At 42.0% G+C, this 25,110-nt stretch overlaps 1 protein-coding gene across 1 annotated transcript in view; it reads right to left on the bottom strand.

The window, feature by feature from the left end:
* SMYD2 (SET and MYND domain containing 2) overlaps positions 1-25,110 on the bottom strand; it is a 275,842-nt gene that overhangs the window by 19,483 nt on the left and 231,249 nt on the right. Inside the window, exon 11 of the mRNA XM_053712488.1 lies at positions 6,221-6,329. Within this exon, the coding sequence (XP_053568463.1) occupies positions 6,221-6,329 (109 nt within the window). The remainder of the gene's footprint in view (positions 1-6,220; positions 6,330-25,110) is intronic.

Raw genomic sequence — 25,110 nt, 5'->3', positions numbered from 1 at the left:
CTGTTTTTGAATTGTCTTTCAATTTTTTGCCTGACATGTTGGTGTTATATCTTTCACTTGGATGTTATAAGAGTAATTACAACAGGATAAACAAAAACTGCGTGTCTTTATTTCAGGCTGCAAATCAACAAAAACAGAATTTATGTTTACCTGATAAATTACTTTCTCCAACGGTGTGTCCGGTCCACGGCGTCATCCTTACTTGTGGGATATTCTCTTCCCCAACAGGAAATGGCAAAGAGCCCAGCAAAGCTGGTCACATGATCCCTCCTAGGCTCCGCCTACCCCAGTCATTCGACCGACGTTAAGGAGGAATATTTGCATAGGAGAAACCATATGTTACCGTGGTGACTGTAGTTAAAGAAAATAAATTATCAGACCTGATTAAAAAAACCAGGGCGGGCCGTGGACCGGACACACCGTTGGAGAAAGTAATTTATCAGGTAAACATAAATTCTGTTTTCTCCAACATAGGTGTGTCCGGTCCACGGCGTCATCCTTACTTGTGGGAACCAATACCAAAGCTTTAGGACACGGATGAAGGGAGGGAGCAAATCAGGTCACCTAAATGGAAGGCACCACGGCTTGCAAAACCTTTCTCCCAAAAATAGCCTCAGAAGAAGCAAAAGTATCAAACTTGTAAAATTTGGTAAAAGTGTGCAGTGAAGACCAAGTCGCTGCCCTACATATCTGATCAACAGAAGCCTCGTTCTTGAAGGCCCATGTGGAAGCCACAGCCCTAGTGGAATGAGCTGTGATTCTTTCGGGAGGCTGCCGTCCGGCAGTCTCGTAAGCCAATCTGATGATGCTTTTAATCCAAAAAGAGAGAGAGGTAGAAGTTGCTTTTTGACCTCTCCTTTTACCGGAATAAACAACAAACAAGGAAGATGTTTGTCTAAAATCCTTTGTAGCATCTAAATAGAATTTTAGAGCGCGAACAACATCCAAATTGTGCAACAAACGTTCCTTCTTTGAAACTGGTTTCGGACACAGAGAAGGTACGATAATCTCCTGGTTAATGTTTTTGTTAGAAACAACTTTTGGAAGAAAACCAGGTTTAGTACGTAAAACCACCTTATCTGCATGGAACACCAGATAAGGAGGAGAACACTGCAGAGCAGATAATTCTGAAACTCTTCTAGCAGAAGAAATTGCAACTAAAAACAAAACTTTCCAAGATAATAACTTAATATCAACGGAATGTAAGGGTTCAAACGGAACCCCCTGAAGAACTGAAAGAACTAAGTTGAGACTCCAAGGAGGAGTCAAAGGTTTGTAAACAGGCTTAATTCTAACCAGAGCCTGAACAAAGGCTTGAACATCTGGCACAGCTGCCAGCTTTTTGTGAAGTAACACAGACAAGGCAGAAATCTGTCCCTTCAGAGAAACTTGCAGATAATCCTTTTTCCAATCCTTCTTGAAGGAAGGATAGAATCTTAGGAATCTTAACCTTGTCCCAAGGGAATCCTTTAGATTCACACCAACAGATATATTTTTTCCAAATTTTGTGGTAAATCTTTCTAGTTACAGGCTTTCTGGCCTGAACAAGAGTATCGATAACAGAATCTGAGAACCCTCGCTTCGATAAGATCAAGCGTTCAATCTCCAAGCAGTCAGCTGGAGTGAAACCAGATTCGGATGTTCGAACGGACCCTGAACAAGAAGGTCTCGTCTCAAAGGTAGCTTCCAAGGTGGAGCCGATGACATATTCACCAGATCTGCATACCAAGTCCTGCGTGGCCACGCAGGAGCTATCAAGATCACCGACGCCCTCTCCTGATTGATCCTGGCTACCAGCCTGGGGATGAGAGGAAACGGCGGGAACACATAAGCTAGTTTGAAGGTCCAAGGTGCTACTAGTGCATCCACTAGAGCCGCCTTGGGATCCCTGGATCTGGACCCGTAGCAAGGAACTTTGAAGTTCTGACGAGAGGCCATCAGATCCATGTCTGGAATGCCCCACAGCTGAGTGACTTGGGCAAAGATTTCCGGATGGAGTTCCCACTCCCCCGGATGCAATGTCTGACGACTCAGAAAATCCGCTTCCCAATTTTCCACTCCTGGGATGTGGATAGCAGACAGGTGGCAGGAGTGAGACTCCGCCCATAGAATGATTTTGGTCACTTCTTCCATCGCTAGGGAACTCCTTGTTCCCCCCTGATGGTTGATGTACGCAACAGTTGTCATGTTGTCTGATTGAAACCGTATGAACTTGGCCCTCGCTAGCTGAGGCCAAGCCTTGAGAGCATTGAATATCGCTCTCAGTTCCAGAATATTTATCGGTAGAAGAGATTCTTCCCGAGACCAAAGACCCTGAGCTTTCAGGGATCCCCAGACCGCGCCCCAGCCCATCAGACTGGCGTCGGTCGTGACAATGACCCACTCTGGTCTGCGGAATGTCATCCCTTGTGACAGGTTGTCCAGGGACAGCCACCAACGGAGTGAGTCTCTGGTCCTCTGATTTACTTGTATCTTCGGAGACAAGTCTGTATAGTCCCCATTCCACTGACTGAGCATGCACAGTTGTAATGGTCTTAGATGAATGCGCGCAAAAGGAACTATGTCCATTGCCGCTACCATCAAACCGATCACTTCCATGCACTGCGCTATGGAAGGAAGAGGAACGGAATGAAGTATCCGACAAGAGTCTAGAAGTTTTGTTTTTCTGGCCTCTGTCAGAAAAATCCTCATTTCTAAGGAGTCTATTATTGTTCCCAAGAAGGGAACCCTTGTTGACGGAGATAGAGAACTCTTTTCCACGTTCACTTTCCATCCGTGAGATCTGAGAAAGGCCAGGACAATGTCCGTGTGAGCCTTTGCTTGAGGAAGGGACGACGCTTGAATCAGAATGTCGTCCAAGTAAGGTACTACAGCAATGCCCCTTGGTCTTAGCACAGCTAGAAGGGACCCTAGTACCTTTGTGAAAATCCTTGGAGCAGTGGCTAATCCGAAAGGAAGCGCCACGAACTGGTAATGCTTGTCCAGGAATGCGAACCTTAGGAACCGATGATGTTCCTTGTGGATAGGAATATGTAGATACGCATCCTTTAAATCCACCGTGGTCATGAATTGACCTTCCTGGATGGAAGGAAGAATAGTTCGAATGGTTTCCATCTTGAACGATGGAACCTTGAGAAACTTGTTTAAGATCTTGAGATCTAAGATTGGTCTGAACGTTCCCTCTTTTTTGGGAACTATGAACAGATTGGAGTAGAACCCCATCCCTTGTTCTCTTAATGGAACAGGATGAATCACTCCCATTTTTAACAGGTCTTCTACACAATGTAAGAATGCCTGTCTTTTTATGTGGTCTGAAGACAACTGAGACCTGTGGAACCTCCCCCTTGGGGGAAGCCCCTTGAATTCCAGAAGATAACCTTGGGAGACTATTTCTAGCGCCCAAGGATCCAGAACATCTCTTGCCCAAGCCTGAGCGAAGAGAGAGAGTCTGCCCCCCACCAGATCCGGTCCCGGATCGGGGGCCAACATTTCATGCTGTCTTGGTAGCAGTGGCAGGTTTCTTGGCCTGCTTTCCCTTGTTCCAGCCTTGCATTGGTCTCCAAGCTGGCTTGGCTTGAGAAGTATTACCCTCTTGCTTAGAGGACGTAGCACTTTGGGCTGGTCCGTTTCTACGAAAGGGACGAAAATTAGGTTTATTTTTTGCCTTGAAAGGCCGATCCTGAGGAAGGGCGTGGCCCTTACCCCCAGTGATATCAGAGATAATCTCTTTCAAGTCAGGGCCAAACAGCGTTTTCCCCTTGAAAGGAATGTTAAGTAGCTTGTTCTTGGAAGACGCATCAGCTGACCAAGATTTCAACCAAAGCGCTCTGCGCGCCACAATAGCAAATCCAGAATTCTTAGCCGCTAACCTAGCCAATTGCAAAGTGGCGTCTAGGGTGAAAGAATTAGCCAATTTGAGAGCATTGATTCTGTCCATAATCTCCTCATAAGGAGGAGAATCACTATCGACCGCCTTTATCAGCTCATCGAACCAGAAACATGCGGCTGTAGCGACAGGGACAATGCATGAAATTGGTTGTAGAAGGTAACCCTGCTGAACAAACATCTTTTTAAGTAAACCTTCTAATTTTTTATCCATAGGATCTTTGAAAGCACAACTATCCTCTATGGGTATAGTGGTGCGTTTGTTTAAAGTGGAAACCGCTCCCTCGACCTTGGGGACTGTCTGCCATAAGTCCTTTCTGGGGTCGACCATAGGAAACAATTTTTTAAATATGGGGGGAGGGACGAAAGGAATACCGGGCCTTTCCCATTCTTTATTAACAATGTCCGCCACCCGCTTGGGTATAGGAAAAGCTTCTGGGAGCCCCGGGACCTCTAGGAACTTGTCCATTTTACATAGTTTCTCTGGGATGACCAACTTGTCACAATCATCCAGAGTGGATAATACCTCCTTAAGCAGAATGCGGAGATGTTCCAACTTAAATTTAAACGTAATCACATCAGGTTCAGCTTGTTGAGAAATGTTCCCTGAATCAGTAATTTCTCCCTCAGACAAAACCTCCCTGGCCCCATCAGACTGGGTTAGGGGCCCTTCAGAACCATTATTATCAGCGTCGTCATGCTCTTCAGTATCTAAAACAGAGCAGTCGCGCTTACGCTGATAAGTGTTCATTTTGGCTAAAATGTTTTTGACAGAATTATCCATTACAGCCGTTAATTGTTGCATAGTAAGGAGTATTGGCGCGCTAGATGTACTAGGGGCCTCCTGAGTGGGCAAGACTCGTGTAGACGAAGGAGGGAATGATGCAGTACCATGCTTACTCCCCTCACTTGAGGAATCATCTTGGGCATCATTGTCATTGTCACATAAATCACATTTATTTAAATGAATAGGAATTCTGGCTTCCCCACATTCAGAACACAGTCTATCTGGTAGTTCAGACATGTTAAACAGGCATAAACTTGATAACAAAGTACAAAAAACGTTTTAAAATAAAACCGTTACTGTCACTTTAAATTTTAAACTGAACACACTTTATTACTGCAATTGCGAAAAAACATGAAGGAATTGTTCAAAATTCACCAAATTTTCACCACAGTGTCTTAAAGCCTTAAAAGTATTGCACACCAAATTTGGAAGCTTTAACCCTTAAAATAACGGAACCGGAGCCGTTTTTAACTTTAACCCCTTTACAGTCCCTGGTATCTGCTTTGCTGAGACCCAACCAAGCCCAAAGGGGAATACGATACCAAATGACGCCTTCAGAAAGTCTTTTCTAAGTATCAGAGCTCCTCTCACATGCGACTGCATGTCATGCCTCTCAAAAACAAGTGCGCAACACCGGCGCGAAAATGAGGCTCTGCCTATGATTTGGGAAAGCCCCTAAAGAATAAGGTGTCTAAAACAGTGCCTGCCGATATTATTATATCAAAATACCCAGATTAAATGATTCCTCAAGGCTAAATATGTGTTAATAATGAATCGATTTAGCCCAGATAAAGTCTACTGTCTTAATAAGCCCTTGTGAAGCCCTTATTTACGATCTTAATAAACATGGCTTACCGGATCCCATAGGGAAAATGACAGCTTCCAGCATTACATCGTCTTGTTAGAATGTGTCATACCTCAAGCAGCAAGAGACTGCTCACTGTTCCCCCAACTGAAGTTAATTGCTCTCAACAGTCCTGTGTGGAACAGCCATGGATTTTAGTGACGGTTGCTAAAATCATTTTCCTCATACAAACAGAAATCTTCATCTCTTTTCTGTTTCTGAGTAAATAGTACATACCAGCACTATTTCAAAATAACAAACTCTTGATTGAATAATAAAAACTACAGTTAAACACTAAAAAACTCTAAGCCATCTCCGTGGAGATGTTGCCTGTACAACGGCAAAGAGAATGACTGGGGTAGGCGGAGCCTAGGAGGGATCATGTGACCAGCTTTGCTGGGCTCTTTGCCATTTCCTGTTGGGGAAGAGAATATCCCACAAGTAAGGATGACGCCGTGGACCGGACACACCTATGTTGGAGAAATGTTATTATTTTAGGTGATGCTTTTCAATATCCACTGTAAATGAGGTGAATTTATATAATACATTTTAATATGACATTTAGTGCTACCTGATGTGTTGAGAAGGTTTGGAGATATTGTTTGCAGTTTTACATTGTTGTGCACCAGTGTTTTTATTACCCTTGCATCACAGGTAAAATTGCTAAGAAGAATACAAACAGTTGAAGCCATGCTCCAGCATACCTTCTTTAACGCTTTTGTACCAGCATTTTTCCTCTCCAGGCCCATATAAAGCCTGCCAAGTTTCAGCCACATGGATGCAACATTCAAGGAATACGATGGGTAGTGCTTACTGCAAAACAAAATCATTATTTGTTAAGGTATCAAACAACAGATACTTTAATATGTAGGGTCCTTGAAAGACTTAAAGGGACACTGAACCCAATTTTTCTCTTTTGTGATTCAGATAGAGCATGCAATTTTAAGCAACTTTCTAATTTACTCCTATTATCAAATTCTCTTCATTCTCTTGGTATCTTTATTTGAAATGCAAGAATGTAAGTTTAGAGACCGGCCCATTTTTGGTGAACACACTGTGTTGTTCTTGCTGATTGGTGGATAAATTCACCCACCAATAAACAAGTGCTTTCCATTGTCTGAACCAAAAATATTGTTTAGATGCCTTCTTTTTCAAATAAAGAAAGCAAGAGAACGAAGAAAAATTGATAATAGGAGTAAATTAGAAAGTTGCTTAAATTTGCATGCTCTATCTGAATCACAAAAGAAAAAATTTGGGTTCAGTGTCCCTTTAAGCTAGTTTTGCCAACACAGAAACAGAGATTGTTTAGATAATTGGAGGCGTTTTCTAGGATTAAAAAAAACAAGATTTAGTCACCAAATATAAGTTAAAGCTTCTTGATGTATTCAAGCAAATATGTCCATAGTTTTAGCCACTCATCCTTAAAGGGACATGAAACCCAAACTTTCTCTTTCATGATTAAGACAGTGTGACATTTTAAATAGATTTCCATTTTTTTTCTATTCTTGTTTTGTTCTTTTTGTATCTTTTGTTGAAAGTATACCAAGGTAGGCTCAGAAGCAGCTGATTGGTGGGTACACTTATATGCCTTTTGTCATTGTTTTTCAGCTGGCACCCAGTAGTGTATTACTGCTCCTTTAACAAAGGATACTAAGAGAATGAAGCAAATTTGATAACAGAAGTATTTTTTTTTTTACATTGTTTGCTCTATCTGAATCATGAAAGAAAACTTTTAGGTTTCATGTCCCTTTAATGATAACAGACACTACTGTTTGTGATTTCAGAATATGCATGAAACGCATTGTTTATAGTTAGGGGTCGATTTATCAAACCCTTTCAGCAGGCTTTGCCTGCCTATGACTGCAGGTTCTCACAAGAGAACCTGCAGTCTGTATTTAACAAGCTGCTTCCCTAACAATTTTAATCTACCTGGTCTTGTCCGTCCGGGGAGATTGACAGCTCCTGCCTGCGCATGATTGGCTGTGTGCGGGCAGGATTGCACGCAAGCACAAAATAGCGCTCGTTTGCAATGCTGAATTCTGGCAGTGAAATTAAGCCCGCCAGAGGCGAGCTGCGGCAAACAGGGGCACGTATGTGCACCCCTGTCTGCCGCAGCTTGATAAATCGACCCCTTAGAATGTCCCTTACCTCCTCCATCTGCTCTAGGGCTAAAACAAACATTAATAATCAATTTCCATTCTCAAGGAGGAAGACTGCCCAGTAGCCCTTACTGGGAGACTCCTCTGTTAGAGATAAAGAAGTGGATTCCTACTCTGCATACTGAAAACAGATGCTCTTGAAGAGTGATGTTTACACTTCTTGTTAAATACGAAATAAAATAAAGAGAACTTTAAAGGAGGTCTTTCCTATTATAAATGCTTCTCTCCAAGGACAAACTAGATTTAGTGGGCGATTTATCAAGCTGAGGCAGACAGGGGCGAACATACGCGCCCATGTCTGCCGCAGCTCGCCTCTGGCGTGCTGAATTCCCCAGGCAGAATTCAGCATTGCACATGAGCACTATTTTGCGCTCGCATGCAATTGGCCCACAGACAGACAATCACGCCCGGACAGGAGCTGTCAATCTCCCCAGTTGGACTAGACAGGGGAGATTGAAATTCGCCACCTAAGAGGTGGCGAAAGGGTAGGGAAGCAACGGTCTGATGACCGATGTTTGTTAAATATGGCATACAGGTTCTCTGGATGCTGAGAAAGCCAGAGAAACACAAACACACTTACATATACACACACATATATATATATATATATATATATATGCACACATAATAATAATTTATATCTTAGCTGACAAATACATTTATTTCATGGTGGCGAGAGTCCTCGACTTGTTACGTAAGGGTTATACATTCCGGTGAAAGGATAGTAAGGGGTTCAGCTGTAACCCCTTCTCAATTGAAAAACTGGCAGTGACGTGCGTTTCACCCTCATTGGTGCTTGCTTTAAGTGCTTCATCCGGCTTGTAATTGATTCGTCAGAGACCTGACTTTTAAGTTGTCATATTGCTCTGCCCTTCTGGGCGAAATGTGGGATATCATATCATAGTGTCCATATTTTGTTACAATAATTTCTAAATTCCTAATACATTGATTGATTTTTATTCTCAAATGTTGCGTTTACATATTATACATATATCTCAAAAAACGAAATTTATTCAAATCACTATGTACATATTTTACGTATATGCACGACACAAAGTGGCACACGGCATAAAAGCTATACCTTTTATTAGAGCAACGTTTCGGGGCACCTGCCCCTTTCTCAAGCTAATCACAAATACAAACTATACACCATTTATAGACACTACAATAAAACAGGTGACCAATAAACACGCTTGGGAGAGGTTAAGAAAAAATGACATCATCACAGCTCATTTTATTAGACATACGAAAAACTTTTTAACATTAACCCTTTATTCCTTATGAGTGAATTGGACTGCCTGATTAAAAACAAATGCAGCAAACTACCCACCATAATAAGTTTACTAATGGATTTAATAAAGTCAAAAACAGAATTTATGTTTACCTGATAAATTACTTTCTCCAACGGTGTGTCCGGTCCACGGCGTCATCCTTACTTGTGGGATATTCTCTTCCCCAACAGGAAATGGCAAAGAGCCCAGCAAAGCTGGTCACATGATCCCTCCTAGGCTCCGCCTACCCCAGTCATTCGACCGACGTTAAGGAGGAATATTTGCATAGGAGAAACCATATGTTACCGTGGTGACTGTAGTTAAAGAAAATAAATTATCAGACCTGATTAAAAAAACCAGGGCGGGCCGTGGACCGGACACACCGTTGGAGAAAGTAATTTATCAGGTAAACATAAATTCTGTTTTCTCCAACATAGGTGTGTCCGGTCCACGGCGTCATCCTTACTTATGGGAACCAATACCAAAGCTTTAGGACACGGATGAAGGGAGGGAGCAAATCAGGTCACCTAAATGGAAGGCACCACGGCTTGCAAAACCTTTCTCCCAAAAATAGCCTCAGAAGAAGCAAAAGTATCAAATTTGTAAAATTTAGAAAAAGTGTGCAGTGAAGACCAAGTCGCTGCCTTACATATCTGATCAACAGAAGCCTCGTTCTTGAAGGCCCATGTGGAAGCCACAGCCCTAGTGGAGTGAGCTGTGATTCTTTCAGGAGGCTGCCGTCCGGCAGTCTCATAAGCCAATCGGATAATGCTTTTAATCCAGAAGGAGAGAGAGGTAGAAGTTGCTTTTTGACCTCTCCGTTTACCAGAATAAACAACAAACAAAGACAAAGTTTGTCTGAAAACCTTAGTAGCTGCTAAGTAAAATTTGAGAGCACGAACTACATCCAAGTTGTGCAACAAACGTTCCTTCTTTGAAACTGGATTAGGACACAAAGAAGGCACAACTATCTCCTGGTTAATGTCTTTGTTAGAAACAACTTTTGGAAGAAAACCAGGTTTAGTACGCAAAACCACCTTATCTGCATGGAACACCAGATAAGGAGAAGAACACTGCAGAGCAGATAATTCTGAAACTCTTCTAGCAGAAGAAATTGCAACCAAAAACAAAACTTTCCAAGATAATAACTTAATATCAACGGAATGTAAGGGTTCAAACGGAACCCCCTGAAGAACTGAAAGAACTAGGTTGAGACTCCAAGGAGGAGTCAAAATTTTGTAAACAGGCTTGATTCTAACCAGAGCCTGAACAAAGGCTAGAACATCTGGCACAGCTGCCAGCTTTTTGTGAAGTAACACAGACAAGGCAGAAATCTGTCCCATCAAGGAACTTGCAGATAATCCTTTTTCCAATCCTTCTCGAAGGAAGGATAGACTCTTAGGAATCTTAACCTTGTCCCAAGGGAATCCTGCAGATTCACACCAACAGATATACCAAATTATGTGGTAATTTTCTGGTTACAGGCTTTCAGGCCTGAACAAGAGTATTAATAACAGAATCTGAGAACCCTCGCTTTGATAAGATCAAGCGTTCAATCTCCAAGCAGTCAGCTGGAGTGGGTCGAACGGACCTAGAACAAGAAGGTCTCGTCTCAAAGGTAGCTTCCATGGTGGAGCCGATGACATATTCACCAGATCTGCATACCAAGTCCTGCGTGGCCACGCAGGAGCTATCAAAATCACCGACGCCCTCTCCTGATTGATCCTGGCTACCAGCCTGGGCATGAGAGGAAACGGCGGGAACACATAAGCTAGTTTGAAGGTCCAAGGTGCTACTAGTGCATCCACTAGAGCCGCCTTGGGATCCCTGGATCTGTACCCGTAGTAAGGAACTCTGAAGTTCTGACGAGAGGCCATCAGATCCATGTCTGGAATGCCCCACGGTTGAGTGACTTGGGCAAAGATTTCCGGATGGAGTTCCCACTCCCCCGGATGCAATGTCTGACGACTCAGAAAATCCGCTTCCCAATTTTCCACTCCTGGGATGTGGATAGCAGACAGGTGGCAGGAGTGAGACTCCGCCCATAGAATGATTTTGGTCACTTCTTCCATCGCTAGGGAACTCCTTGTTCCCCCCTGATGGTTGATGTATGAACTTGGCCCTCGCTAGCTGAGGCCAAGCTTTGAGAGCATTGAATATCGCTCTCAGTTCCAGAATATTTATCGGTAGAAGAGATTCTACCCGAGACCAAAGACCCTGAGCTTTCAGGGATCCCCAGACCGCGCCCCAGCCCATCAGACTGGCGTCGGTCGTGACAATGACCCACTCTGGTCTGCGGAAGGTCATCCCTTGTGACAGGTTGTCCAGGGACAGCCACCAACGGAATGAGTCTCTGGTCCTCTGATTTACTTGTATCTTCGGAGACAAGTCTGAATAGTCCCCATTCCACTGACTGAGCAGGAACAGTTGTAATGGTCTTAGATGAATGCGCACAAAAGGAACTATGTCCATTGCCGCTACCATCAAACCTATCACTTCCATGCACTGCGCTATGGAAGGAAGAGGAACGGAATGAAGTATCCGACAAGAGTCTAGAAGTTTTGTTTTTCTGGCTTCTGTCAGAAAAATCCTCATTTCTAAGGAGTCTATTATAGTTCCCAAGAAGGGAACCCTCGTTGACGGAGATAGAGAACTCTTTTCCACGTTCACTTTCCATCCGTGAGATCTGAGAAAGGCCAGGACAATGTCCGTGTGAGCCTTTACTTGAGGAAGGGACGACGCTCGAATCAGAATGTCGTCCAAGTAAGGTACTACAGCAATGCCCCTTGGTCTTAGCACCGCCAGAAGGGACCCTAGTACCTATGAGAAAATCCTAGGAGCAGTGGCTAATCCGAAAGAAAACGCCACGAACTGGAAATGCTTGTCCAGGAATTCAAACCTTAGGAACCGATGATGTTCCTTGTGGATAGGAATATGTAGATACGCATCCTTGAAATCCACCTTGGTCATGAATTGACCTTCCTGGATGGAAGGAAGAAGTGTTCGAATGGTTTCCATCTTGAACGATGGAACCTTGAGAAACTTGTTCAAGATCTTGAGATCTAAGATTGGTCTGAACGTTCCCTCTTTTTTGGGAACTATGAACAGATTGGAGTAGAACCCCATCCCTTGTTCTCCTAATGGAACAGGATGAATCACTCCCATTTTTAGCAGGTCTTCTACCCAATGTAAGAATGCCTGTCTTCTTATGTGGTCTGAAGACAACTGAGACCTGTGGAACCTCCCCCTTGGAGGAAGCCCCTTGAACTCCAGAGAATAACCTTGGGAGACTATTTCTAGCGCCCAAGGGTCCAGAACATCTCTTGCCCCAGCCTGAGCGAAGAGAGAGAGTCTGCCCCCCACCAGATCCGGTCCCGGATCGGGGGCCCGCATTTCATGCTGTCTTGGTAGCAGTGGCAGGTTTCCTGGCCTGCTTTCCTTTGTTCCAGCCTTGCATAGGTCTCCAGGCTGGATTGGCTTGAGAAGTATTACCTTCCTGCTTAGAGGACGTAGCCCTTGGGGCTGATCCGTTTCTGCGAAAGGGACGAAACTTAGGTTTATTTTTGGTCTTGAAAAGACCTATCCTGAGGAAGGGCGTGGCCCTTGCCCCCAGTGATATCAGAGATAATCTCTTTCAAGTCAGGGCCAAAGAGTGTTTTCCCCTTGAAAGGAATGTCAAGCAATTTGTTCTTGGAAGACGCATCCGCTGCCCAAGATTTTAACCAAAGCGCTCTGCGCCACAATAGCAAACCCAGAATTTTTTCGCCGCTAACCTAGCCAATTGCAAGGTGGCGTCTAGGGTGAAAGAATTAGCCAATTTAAGAGCACGAATTCTGTCCATAATCTCCTCATAAGAAGAAGAATTACTAATAATCGCCTTTCCTAGCTCATCAAACTAGAAACACGCGGCTGCAGTGACAGGGACAATGCATGCAATTGGTTGTAGAAGGGAACCTTGCTGAACAAACATCTTTAGCAGACCTTCTAATTTTTTATCCATAGGATCTTGGAAAGCACAACTATCTTCTATGGGTATAGTGGCGCGCTTGTGTAGAGTAGAAACCGCCCCCTCGACCTTGGGGACTGTCTGCCATCAGTCCTTTCTGGTGTCGACTATAGGAAAACAATTTTATAAATATGGGGGGAGGTACTAAAGGTATACCGGGCCTGTCCCATTCTGTACTAACAATGTACGCCACCCGCTTGGATATAGGAAAAGCTTCGGGGGGCCCCGGGGCCTCTAAGAACTTTTCCATTTTACATAGTGGTTCTGGAATGACCAGATAATCACAATCATCCAAATTGGATAACACCTCCTTAAGCAGAGCGCGGAGATGTTCCAACTTAAATTTAAAAGTAATCACATCAGGTTCAGCTTGTTGAGAAATGTTTCCTGAATCCGAAATTTCTCCCTCAGACAAAACCTCCCTGGCCCCCTCAGACTGGTGTAGGGGCCCTTCAGAAACCATATCATCAGCGTTCTCATGCTCTACAGAATTTTCTAAAACAGAGCAGTCGCGCTTTCACTGATAAGTGGGCATATTGGCTAAAATGTTTTTGATAGAATTATCCATTACAGCCGTTAAATGTTGCATAGTAAGGAGTATTGGCGCACTAGATGTACTAGGGGCCTCCTGTATGGGCAAGACTGGTGTAGACGAAGGAGGGGATGATGCAGTACCATGCTTACTCCCCTCACTTGAGGAATCATCTTGGGCATCATTTTTACTAAATTTTTTTATGACATAAAATACATATAGTTAAATGAGAAGGAACCTTGGTTTCCCCACAGTCAGAACACAATCTATCTGGTAGTTCAGACATGTTAAACAGGCATAAACTTGATAACAAAGCACAAAAAACGTTTTAAAATAAAACCGTTACTGTCACTTTAAATTTTAAACTAAACACACTTTATTACTGCAATTGCGAAAAAGTATGAAGGAATTGTTCAAAATTCACCAAAATTTCACCACAGTGTCTTAAAGCCTTAAAAGTATTGCACACCAAATTTGGAAGCTTTAACCCTTAAAATAACGGAACCGGAGCCGTTTTTATATTTAACCCCTTTACAGTCCCTGGAATCTGCTTTGCTGAGACCCAACCAAGCCCAAAGGGGAATACGATACCAAATGATGCCTTCAGAAAGACCTTTCTATGTATCAGAGCTCCACACACATGCAGCTGCATGCCATGCTGTCCTCAAAAACAAGTGCGCCATACCGGCGCGAAAATGAGGCTCTGACTATGATTAGGGAAAGCCCCTAAAGAATAAGGTGTCAAAAACAGTGCCTGCCGATATAATCATATCAAAATACCCAGAATAAATGATTCCTCAAGGCTAAATATGTGTTAATAATGAATCGATTTAGCCCAGAAAAAGTCTACAGTCTTAATAAGCCCTTGTGAAGCCCTTATTTACTATCTTAATAAACATGGCTTACCGGATCCCATAGGGAAAATGACAGCTTCCAGCATTACATCGTCTTGTTAGAATGTGTCATACCTCAAGCAGTAAGAGACTGCACACTGTTCCCCCAACTGAAGTTAATTGCTCTCAACAGTCCTGTGTGGAACAGCCATGGATTTTAGTTACGGTGCTAAAATCATTTTCCTCATACAAACAGAAATCTTCATCTCTTTTCTGTTTCTGAGTAAATAGTACATACCAGCACTATTTTAAAATAACAAACTCTTGATTGAATAATAAAAACTACAGTTAAACACTAAAAAACTCTAAGCCATCTCCGTGGAGATGTTGCCTGTACAACGGCAAAGAGAATGACTGGGGTAGGCGGAGCCTAGGAGGGATCATGTGACCAGCTTTGCTGGGCTCTTTGCCATTTCCTGTTGGGGAAGAGAATATCCCACAAGTAAGGATGACGCCGTGGACCGGACACACCTATGTTGGAGAAATGTTAATTATTCTGCCTAAAAACTGTGTGTGAACATATAATTTTGCAAGTTTTAAATTAAGGGGAGATAAATGAACTTAGCAGTTCTTTTTTCAGAGACAAGTTAGCCTATTTAGATTTCAGTTTGGGTTTTTCTTTGAATCCATAATTTTTTATATATATATAGCTTGATAGGAGCTTACTGAGATTATTACAGTCTTATTATTTTATTCCCTTACTATACCTTTTACACGATAAATAGTGGTGTAAAGCTTGCTAACTATACAGTGAGGACCGATATTGTAAAATGTGGATGGGATTGTATTGGCTGCACACTGTTATCCATAAACTGTATAAGCACGATTGTTTATAACCCTGATACTATTCCCTACTATTATATGTGCATTTGAACCGGCCGATATGGCCAATGGCTAATTTAATGTGTATACCACCGAGACTACAGCTATATATACAACTAGAATACCACAGCGCTGTAGAACAGCTACTCCTCCCTGTCCACAGTACATTGCACTTCTCTTGAGTCTCCTATATACCCAGGCTATGGCACACTGTTATATATGATGAAAGGGACTAAATCATATCTCAGTTTCCCCTCTCCATCCACAGCACTGATAGGTGACATACTTTCTCACTATACACTCACTTATAGCTTAAAAGCCCAAAAGGTATTTTCCAGTCTAGCATCCTAATTAACTCCGCCCCCCCTTCCCCCCCTTTTCCTCATTTCGAGCGGCTCTTGCCCGCTGAATTTCTCTTCCCAAACCCCCCCCCAAAAAAAACAAGCTAACCCCCCCCCCCCTTGCCCCATTCCTCTTAGAATAGATAACCTAATAAATGTTCTTCATGGCAATGAGGGGACTGTTTTTCTTCTACATTTAACATAAAACTGAGGTTCCATTAAACCCTATATGAGATTCCCACAGACATACTAGTTTAAACTATTTCGGACTACCATCTCCACTTATAAGAGCCATATCGTACAATTCTTTCTTATATTACAGAAAGATTGATTAATAGATTAAGTTATATATTATATAGGCACAGTGTTTCCACTTGTTCAGAGATCTACGGACTTAATGATTTTATGTTTAAGAGTTTTTATCACTTGGGATTTGAGCTATGTCTTTTCGCTAAGGGTGGTTGTATTATCACATTGTTATTTTTGGGTCTGTGTGATTATCTCATGTAAATTCCTTCATAACCTCAATAAAAATAAGTTTAAAAAAAAATAAAAAATTAAGGGGAGGAGATCAAACTACCTATTGAGTCCCTTGGGAGACATGGTATTGAGACGCCAGATCTACTTGGCTTCCCTGTTAAGTAAATCCCTATCTCTGTCCCCCCCCCTCTTGGTTTTTTAGGGGCACTATCAATGATCAAATATCTCATTTGGCTGGCCTGGTGTCCCATTTCTGCAAAATGTGCTGGTACTGGGAGGTGTAAAATTTTCTCATTACGTATAGTCGACTTATGTTGACAAATGCAATCTCGTATTCTTTGGGTCGTTTCGCCTGCGTACAAAAGCCCACATGGGCACTTTAGCGCATATACAACATAAGTCGAACTACAGGTGTAGTGACCCTTGATGTTATATTTTTTCCCAGTATATGGGTGGGAAATAACACCTCCCTTAATGATGTTGTTACATTGGGCACCGCCCAAGCACGGAAATGTACCATGCTTGGGGGTTCCAAAGAATTTCTTACTTTGAACATTGGCAGTGGGCATGGCATGAACCAACTTTTTACCTATAGTATTGCCTTTACAGTATGAAGCTCTGGGGTATTCCTGGAACTCCTTGATCTCTGGGCAGGATTCTTTTAACAGAAACCAATTTCTTTTGATTATGTTAAACACTTTCTTGCTCATTGTGTTATATGAACTCACAAAGTTTAATCTGGTTGGATTTATTATCTCACTTCTGACTGGGGTTTTCAACGAATCCTCAGCTTCCTCTAGCTCCTGTATGCTATAACCTCTGCTGTCAAATTTCTCCTTCATGTCCCTGGATCTGACTTCTTTAGTATTTGGGTCTGTCACTATCCTATCTACTCTAAGCAACTGTGATTTGGGCACGCTCTCAAAAACTCTAGGCGAGTGAAAGCTACTCCTGTGTAACGGTATTTCGGTCTGTGGATTTAACAAACAAATCAGTTATTAACCTGCCATTGTTTTTGAGGACTACAGTGTCCAAAAATTCCACCTTATTTACATCAAGTTTAAAGCTGAACTTCAAAAAGGGAACAGCATTTTCAATATCTGATTTGAGCTCTGCTAATTTGTCCGGGGGGCCCTGCCACACGATGAACAAGTCATCAATGTAGCGGAACCACCCTTCGCAGTACTGTCCGAAAAGGGGATTAGTGTACACATGCCTCTCTTCAATGGCATCCATTACCAAATATATGATTAAGGGCATTTGAGCCCGAAACGTCATGGATTACTGTGCTTTGGTACAATAAAAATTGATATATCTATACAAGTGGAGGTGCTGCTTGAATCTTTTGTACATTGTGATTTGTTTGGAGCTTTGGCAGTAGCTCCTCAGGCTTGCACTCCCATCACCAGTGCTGGAAGATATTACGTTGTTTTTTATCCATTACCAAATAGGCATACGATGGGGCCACATTCGACCCCATCGCTGTGCCGGTTTTCTGCATAAAAAAATTATTTTCAAATAGAAAAAAGTTATTTGTCAGCACTAGCCATTCGAGCTGTGCCTCACTATACAGATTGCTTATATATATCTTACGTATATTTCATCATTCATTATCCTCTTTACCATCTATGCATCTATATTTGAAAATCAATTATTAAAGGGACACTGAACCCATAATTTTTCTTTCACGATTCAGATAGAGCATGCAATTTTAAGCAACTTTCTAATTTACTCCCATTATCAATTTTTCTTCATTCTCTTGCTATCTTTATTTGAAAAAGAAGGCATCTAAACTTTTTTGGGGTTCAGGACTCTGGACAGCAGTTTTTTATTGGTTGATTAATTTATCCACCAATCAGCAAGGACAACCCAGGTTGTTCACCAAAAATGGGCCGGCATCTAAGCTTACATTCTTGCATTTCAAATAAAGATACCAAGAGAATGAAGAAAATTTGCTAATCAGAGTAAATTAGAAAGTTGCTTAAAATTTCATGCTCTATCTGAATCATAAAAGAAAAAATTTGGGTTCAGTGTCCCTTTAATTATTTTTATGTTTTTTTGGGAAATGGCATATTTTCAATAATTCATATAATTACTAAATGTATGTGGACATAAATTACAATCAACTTTGTCCTCAAATTTAATTTAATTATATACTGTATATAGGTTTACATTGGCTGTATTCACAATCAGAATGGGAATACTATATAGGTACTTACTTATATTATTATCTACAATTATTTAAAGATTTCTTTTTAGTTACTGTTAACTCTGTTTTACTTATTTCTTAGAATTTGAAGGAACAGTGCATAATTGATTTCCTCATTTAGCCCATAAGGTTTCAATGCTTTTAAAGTCAAAGATCCATGTACACTCTTTTTGTAGCAGTATTTGATCAAGGTCTCTGCCTCTTTTAGATAGATCTACCTTCTCTAAACCTAGGAAACTTAGATCTAGATTTGGAGTTTGGCGGTAGCCGTGAAAACCAGCGTTAGAGGCTCCTAACGCTGGTTTTAGGCTACCGCCGGTATTTAGAGTCACTCAAAATAGGGTCTAACGCTCACTTTTCAGCCGCGACTTTTCCATACCGCAGATCCCCTTACGTCAATTGCGTATCCTATCTTTTCAATGGGATCTTCCTAACTCCGGTATTTAGAGTCGTTTCTGAAGTGAGCGTTAGACATCTAACGACAAAACTCCAGCCGCAGGAAAAAAGTCAGTAGTTAAGAGCTTTCTGGGCTAACGCCGGTTCATAAAGCTCTTAACTACTGTACTCTAAAGTACACTAACACCCATAAACTACCTATGTACCCCTAAACCGAGGTCCCCCCACATCGCCGCCACTCGATTACATTTTTTTAACCCCTAATCTGCCGACCGCAAAGCGCCGCCAGCTAAATTATCCCTATGTACCCCTAATCTGCTGCCCCTAACCCCGCCGACCCCTGTATTATAATTATTAACCCCTAACCTGCCCCCCACAACGTCGCCGCCAGCTACTTACAATAATTAACCCCTAATCTGCCGACCGCAAAGCGCCGCCACCTACATTATAGCTATGTACCCCTAATCTGCTGCCCCTAACACCGCCGACCCCTATATTATATTTATTAACCCCTAACCTGCCCCCCTCAACGTCGCCGACACCTGCCTCCACTGATTAACCCCTAATCTGCCGAGCGGACCGCACCGCTACTATAATAAATGTATTAACCCCTAATCCGCCTCACTAACCCTATCATAAATAGTATTAACCCCTAATCTGCCCTCCCTAACATCGCCGACACCTAACTTCAATTATTAACCCCTAATCTTCCGACCGGAGCTCACCGCTACTATAATAAATGGATTAACCCCTAAAGCTAAGTCTAACCCTAACACTAACACCCCCCTAACTTAAATATAATTTTAATCTAACGAAATTAATTAACTCTTATTAAATAAATTAATCCTATTTAAAGCTAAATACTTACCTGTAAAATAAATCCTAATATAGCTACAATATAAATTATAATTACATTGTAGCTATTTTAGGATTAATATTTATTTTACAGGCAACTTTGTATTTATTTTAACCAGGTACAATAGCTATTAAATAGTTAAGAACTATTTAATAGTTACCTAGTTAAAATAATAAAATTACCTGTAAAATAAATCCTAACCTAAGTTACAATTAAACCTAACACTACACTATCAATAAATAAATTAAATGCAATTCCTACAAATAACTACAATGAAATAAACTAAAGTACAAAAAATAATAAAGAACTAAGTTACAAAAAATAAAAAAATATTTACAAACATCAGAAAAATATTACAACAATTTTAAACTAATTACACCTACTCTAAGCCCCCTAATAAAATAACAAAGACTCCCAAAATAAAAAAATGCCCTACCCTATTCTAAATTAATAAAGTTAAAAGCTCTTTTACCTTACCAGCCCTGAACAGGGCCCTTTGCGGGGCATGCCCCAAGAAAATCAGCTCTTTTGCCTGTAAAAAAAAACATACAATACCCCCCCCCCCCAACATTACAACCCACCACCCACATACCCCTAATCTACCCCAAACCCCCCTTAAATAAACCTAACACTAAGCCCCTGAAGATCTTCCTACCTTGTCTTCACCTCACCAGGTATCACCGATTCGTCCTGGCATCCGGTGCTGAAGAGGTCCAGAAGAGGCTCCAAAGTCTTCCTCCTATCCGGCAAGAAGAGGACATCCGGACCGGCAACCATCTTCTTCCAAGCGGCATCTTCTATCTTCTTCCATCCGGTGCGGAGCGGGTCCATCTTGAAGCAGCCGACGCGGATCCATCCTCTTCTTCCGGCGTCTCCCGACGAATGACGGTTCCTTTAAGGGACGTCATCCAAGATGGCGTCCCTCGAATTCCGATTGGCTGATAGGATTCTATCAGCCAATCGGAATTAAGGTAGGAATATTCTGATTGGCTGATGGAATCAGCCAATCAGAATCAAGTTCAATCCGATTGGCTGATCCAATCAGCCAATCAGATTGAGCTCGCATTCTATTGGCTGTTCCGATCAGCCAATAGAATGCGAGCTCAATCTGATTGGCTGATTGGATCGGCCAATCGGATTGAACTTGATTCTGATTGGCTGATTCCATCAGCCAATCAGAATATTCCTACCTTAATTCCGATTGGCTGATAGAATCCTATCAGCCAATCGGAATTCGAGGGACGCCATCTTGGATGACGTCCCTTAAAGGAACCGTCATTCGTCGGGAGACGCCGGAAGAAGAGGATGGATCCGCGTCGGCTGCTTCAAGATGGACCCGCTCCGCACCGGATGGAAGAAGATAGAAGATGCCGCTTGGAAGAAGATGGTTGCCGGTCCGGATGTCCTCTTCTTGCCGGATAGGAGGAAGACTTTGGAGCCTCTTCTGGACCTCTTCAGCACCGGATGCCAGGACGAATCGGTGATACCTGGTGAGGTGAAGACAAGGTAGGAAGATCTTCAGGGGCTTAGTGTTAGGTTTATTTAAGGGGGGTTTGGGGTAGATTAGGGGTATGTGGGTGGTGGGTTGTAATGTTGGGGGGGGGGTATTGTATGTTTTTTTTTTACAGGCAAAAGAGCTGATTTTCTTGGGGCATGCCCCGCAAAGGGCCCTGTTCAGGGCTGGTAAGGTAAAAGAGCTTTTAACTTTATTAATTTAGAATAGGGTAGGGCATTTTTTTATTTTGGGGGTCTTTGTTATTTTATTAGGGGGCTTAGAGTAGGTGTAATTAGTTTAAAATTGTTGTAATATTTTTCTGATGTTTGTAAATATTTTTTTATTTTTTGTAACTTAGTTCTTTATTATTTTTTGTACTTTAGTTAGTTTATTTCATTGTAGTTATTTGTAGGAATTGTATTTAATTTATTTATTGATAGTGTAGTGTTAGGTTTTATTGTAGGTAATTGTAGGTATTTTATTTAATTAATTTATTGATAGTGTAGTGTTAGGTTTAATTGTAACTTAGGTTAGGATTTATTTTACAGGTAATTTTGTTATTATTTTAACTAGGTAACTATTAAATAGTTCTTAACTATTTAATAGCTATTGTACCTGGTTAAAATAAATACAAAGTTGCCTGTAAAATAAATATTAATCCTAAAATAGCTACAATGTAATTATAATTTATATTGTAGCTATATTAGGATTTATTTTACAGGTAAGTATTTAGCTTTAAATAGGATTAATTTATTTAATAAGAGTTAATTAATTTCGTTAGATTAAAATTATATTTAAGTTAGGGGGGTGTTAGTGTTAGGGTTAGACTTAGCTTTAGGGGTTAATCCATTTATTATAGTAGCGGTGAGCTCCGGTCGGAAGATTAGGGGTTAATAATTGAAGTTAGGTGTCGGCGATGTTAGGGGGGGCAGATTAGGGGTTAATACTATTTATGATAGGGTTAGTGAGGCAGATTAGGGGTTAATACATTTATTATAGTAGCGGTGCGGTCCGCTCGGCAGATTAGGGGTTAATCAGTGGAGGCAGGTGTCGGCGACATTGAGGGGGGCAGATTAGGGGTTAATAAATATAATATAGGGGTCGGCGGTGTTAGGGGCAGCAGATTAGGGGTACATAGGGATAATGTAAGTTGCGGCGGTTTACGGAGCGGCAGATTAGGGGTTAATAATATAATGCAGGGGTCAGCGATAGCGGGGGCGGCAGATTAGGGGTTAATAAGTGTAAGGTTAGGGGTGTTTAGACTCGGGGTTCATGTTAGGTGCAGACGTAGGAAGAGTTTCCCCATAGGAAACAATGGGGCTGCGTTAGGAGCTGAACGCGGCTTTTTTGCAGGTGTTAGGTTTTTTTTCAGCTCAAACAGCCCCATTGTTTCCTATGGGGATATCGTGCACGAGCACGTTTTTGAGGCTGGCCGCGTCCGTAAGCAACTCTGGTATCGAGAGTTGAAGCTGCGTTAAAAATGCTCTACGCTCCTTTTTTGGAGCCTAACGCAGCCTTTATGTGGACTCTCGATACCAGAGTTATTTTTATGGTGCGGCCAGTAAAACGCGGGCGTTAGTTTTTCGGGTCGTTACCGACAAAACTCCAAATCTAGCCGATAGTCTTTCTGTTTCGTTATTGTGTTCCTTTAAATTCTAAGAAATAAGTCAAATAAAAAACATAATTTATGCTTACCTGATAAATTCCTTTCTTCTGTAGTGTGATCAGTCCACGGGTCATCATTACTTCTGGGATATTACTCCTCCCCAACAGGAAGTGCAAGAGGATTCACCCAGCAGAGTTGCATATAGCCCCTCCCCTCTACGTCACCCCCAGTCATTCGACCAAGGACAAACGAGAAAGGAGGAACCAAGGGTGTAGTGGTGACTGGAGTATAATTTAAAAATAAATACCTGCCTTAAAAACAGGGCGGGCCGTGGACTGATCACACTACAGAAGAAAGGAATTTATCAGGTAAGCATAAATTATGTTTTCTTCTGTTAAGTGTGATCAGTCCACGGGTCATCATTACTTCTGGGATACCAATACCAAAGCAAAAGTACACGGATGACGGGAGGGATAGGCAGGCTCTTTTATACAGAAGGAACCACTGCCTGAAGAACCTTTCTCCCAAAAATAGCCTCCGAGGAAGCAAAAGTGTCAAATTTGTAAAATTTGGAAAAAGTATGAAGCGAAGACCAAGTTGCAGCCTTGCAAATCTGTTCAACAGAGGCCTCATTCTTGAAGGCCCAAGTGGAAGCCACAGCTCTAGTAGAATGGGCTGTAATTCTTTCAGGAGGCTGCTGTCCAGCAGTCTCGTAAGCTAAACGTATTATACTACGAAGCCAAAAGGAAAGAGAGGTTGCCGAAGCCTTTTGACCTCTCCTCTGCCCAGAGTACACGACAAACAGAGAAGACGTTTGTCGAAATTCCTTAGTTGCCTGTAAGTAAAATTTAAGAGCACGAACTACGTCCAGATTATGTAGTAAGCGTTCCTTCTTTGAAGAAGGATTTGGACACAAGGAAGGAACAACAATCTCTTGATTGATATTCCTGTTAGTGACTACCTTGGGTAAGAACCCAGGTTTAGTACGCAGAACTACCTTATCCGAATGAAAAATCAAATAAGGAGAATCACAGTGTAAGGCTGATAACTCAGAGACTCTTCGAGCCGAGGAAATAGCCATTAAAAATAGAACTTTCCAAGATAACAACTTTATATCAATGGAATGGAGGGGTTCAAACGGAACGCCCTGTAAAACGTTTAGAACAAGATTTAAACTCCATGGTGGAGTAACAGTCTTAAACACAGGCTTAATCCTCGCTAAAGCCTGACAAAAGGCCTGAACATCTGGCACTTCTGACAGACGTTTGTGTAACAGAATAGACAGAGCTGAGATCTGTCCCTTTAATGAACTAGTAGATAAACCCTTTTCTAAACCTTCTTGTAGAAAAGATAATATCCTAGGAATCCTAACCTTACTCCAAGAGTAACCTTTGGATTCACACCAGTATAGGTATTTACGCCATATTTTATGGTAAATCTTTCTGGTAACAGGCTTCCTAGCCTGTATTAAGGTGTCAATAACTGACTCAGAAAACAGAATTTATGTTTACCTGATAAATTACTTTCTCCAACGGTGTGTCCGGTCCACGGCGTCATCCTTACTTGTGGGATATTCTCTTCCCCAACAGGAAATGGCAAAGAGCCCAGCAAAGCTGGTCACATGATCCCTCCTAGGCTCCGCCTACCCCAGTCATTCGACCGACGTTAAGGAGGAATATTTGCATAGGAGAAACCATATGGTACCGTGGTGACTGTAGTTAAAGAAAATAAATCATCAGACCTGATTAAAAAAACCAGGGCGGGCCGTGGACCGGACACACCGTTGGAGAAAGTAATTTATCAGGTAAACATAAATTCTGTTTTCTCCAACATAGGTGTGTCCGGTCCACGGCGTCATCCTTACTTGTGGGAACCAATACCAAAGCTTTAGGACACGGATGAAGGGAGGGAGCAAATCAGGTCACCTAAATGGAAGGCACCACGGCTTGCAAAACCTTTCTCCCAAAAATAGCCTCAGAAGAAGCAAAAGTATCAAACTTGTAAAATTTGGTAAAAGTGTGCAGTGAAGACCAAGTCGCTGCCCTACATATCTGATCAACAGAAGCCTCGTTCTTGAAGGCCCATGTGGAAGCCACAGCCCTAGTGGAATGAGCTGTGATTCTTTCGGGAGGCTGCCGTCCGGCAGTCTCGTAAGCCAATCTGATGATGCTTTTAATCCAAAAAGAGAGAGAGGTAGAAGTTGCTTTTTGACCTCTCCTTTTACCGGAATAAACAACAAACAAGGAAGATGTTTGTCTAAAATCCTTTGTAGCATCTAAATAGAATTTTAGAGCGAGAACAACATCCAAATTGTGCAACAAACGTTCCTTCTTTGAAACTGGTTTCGGACACAGAGAAGGTACGATAATCTCCTGGTTAATGTTTTTGTTAGAAACAACTTTTGGAAGAAAACCAGGTTTAGTACGTAAAACCACCTTATCTGCATGGAACACCAGATAAGGAGGAGAACACTGCAGAGCAGATAATTCTGAAACTCTTCTAGCAGAAGAAATTGCAACTAAACGTTT

This window comes from Bombina bombina, chromosome 4 (genome assembly GCF_027579735.1).
Source record: "Bombina bombina isolate aBomBom1 chromosome 4, aBomBom1.pri, whole genome shotgun sequence".
NCBI lineage: Eukaryota > Metazoa > Chordata > Amphibia > Anura > Bombinatoridae > Bombina > Bombina bombina.
This window is presented reverse-complemented; position numbering and strand designations above follow the sequence as displayed.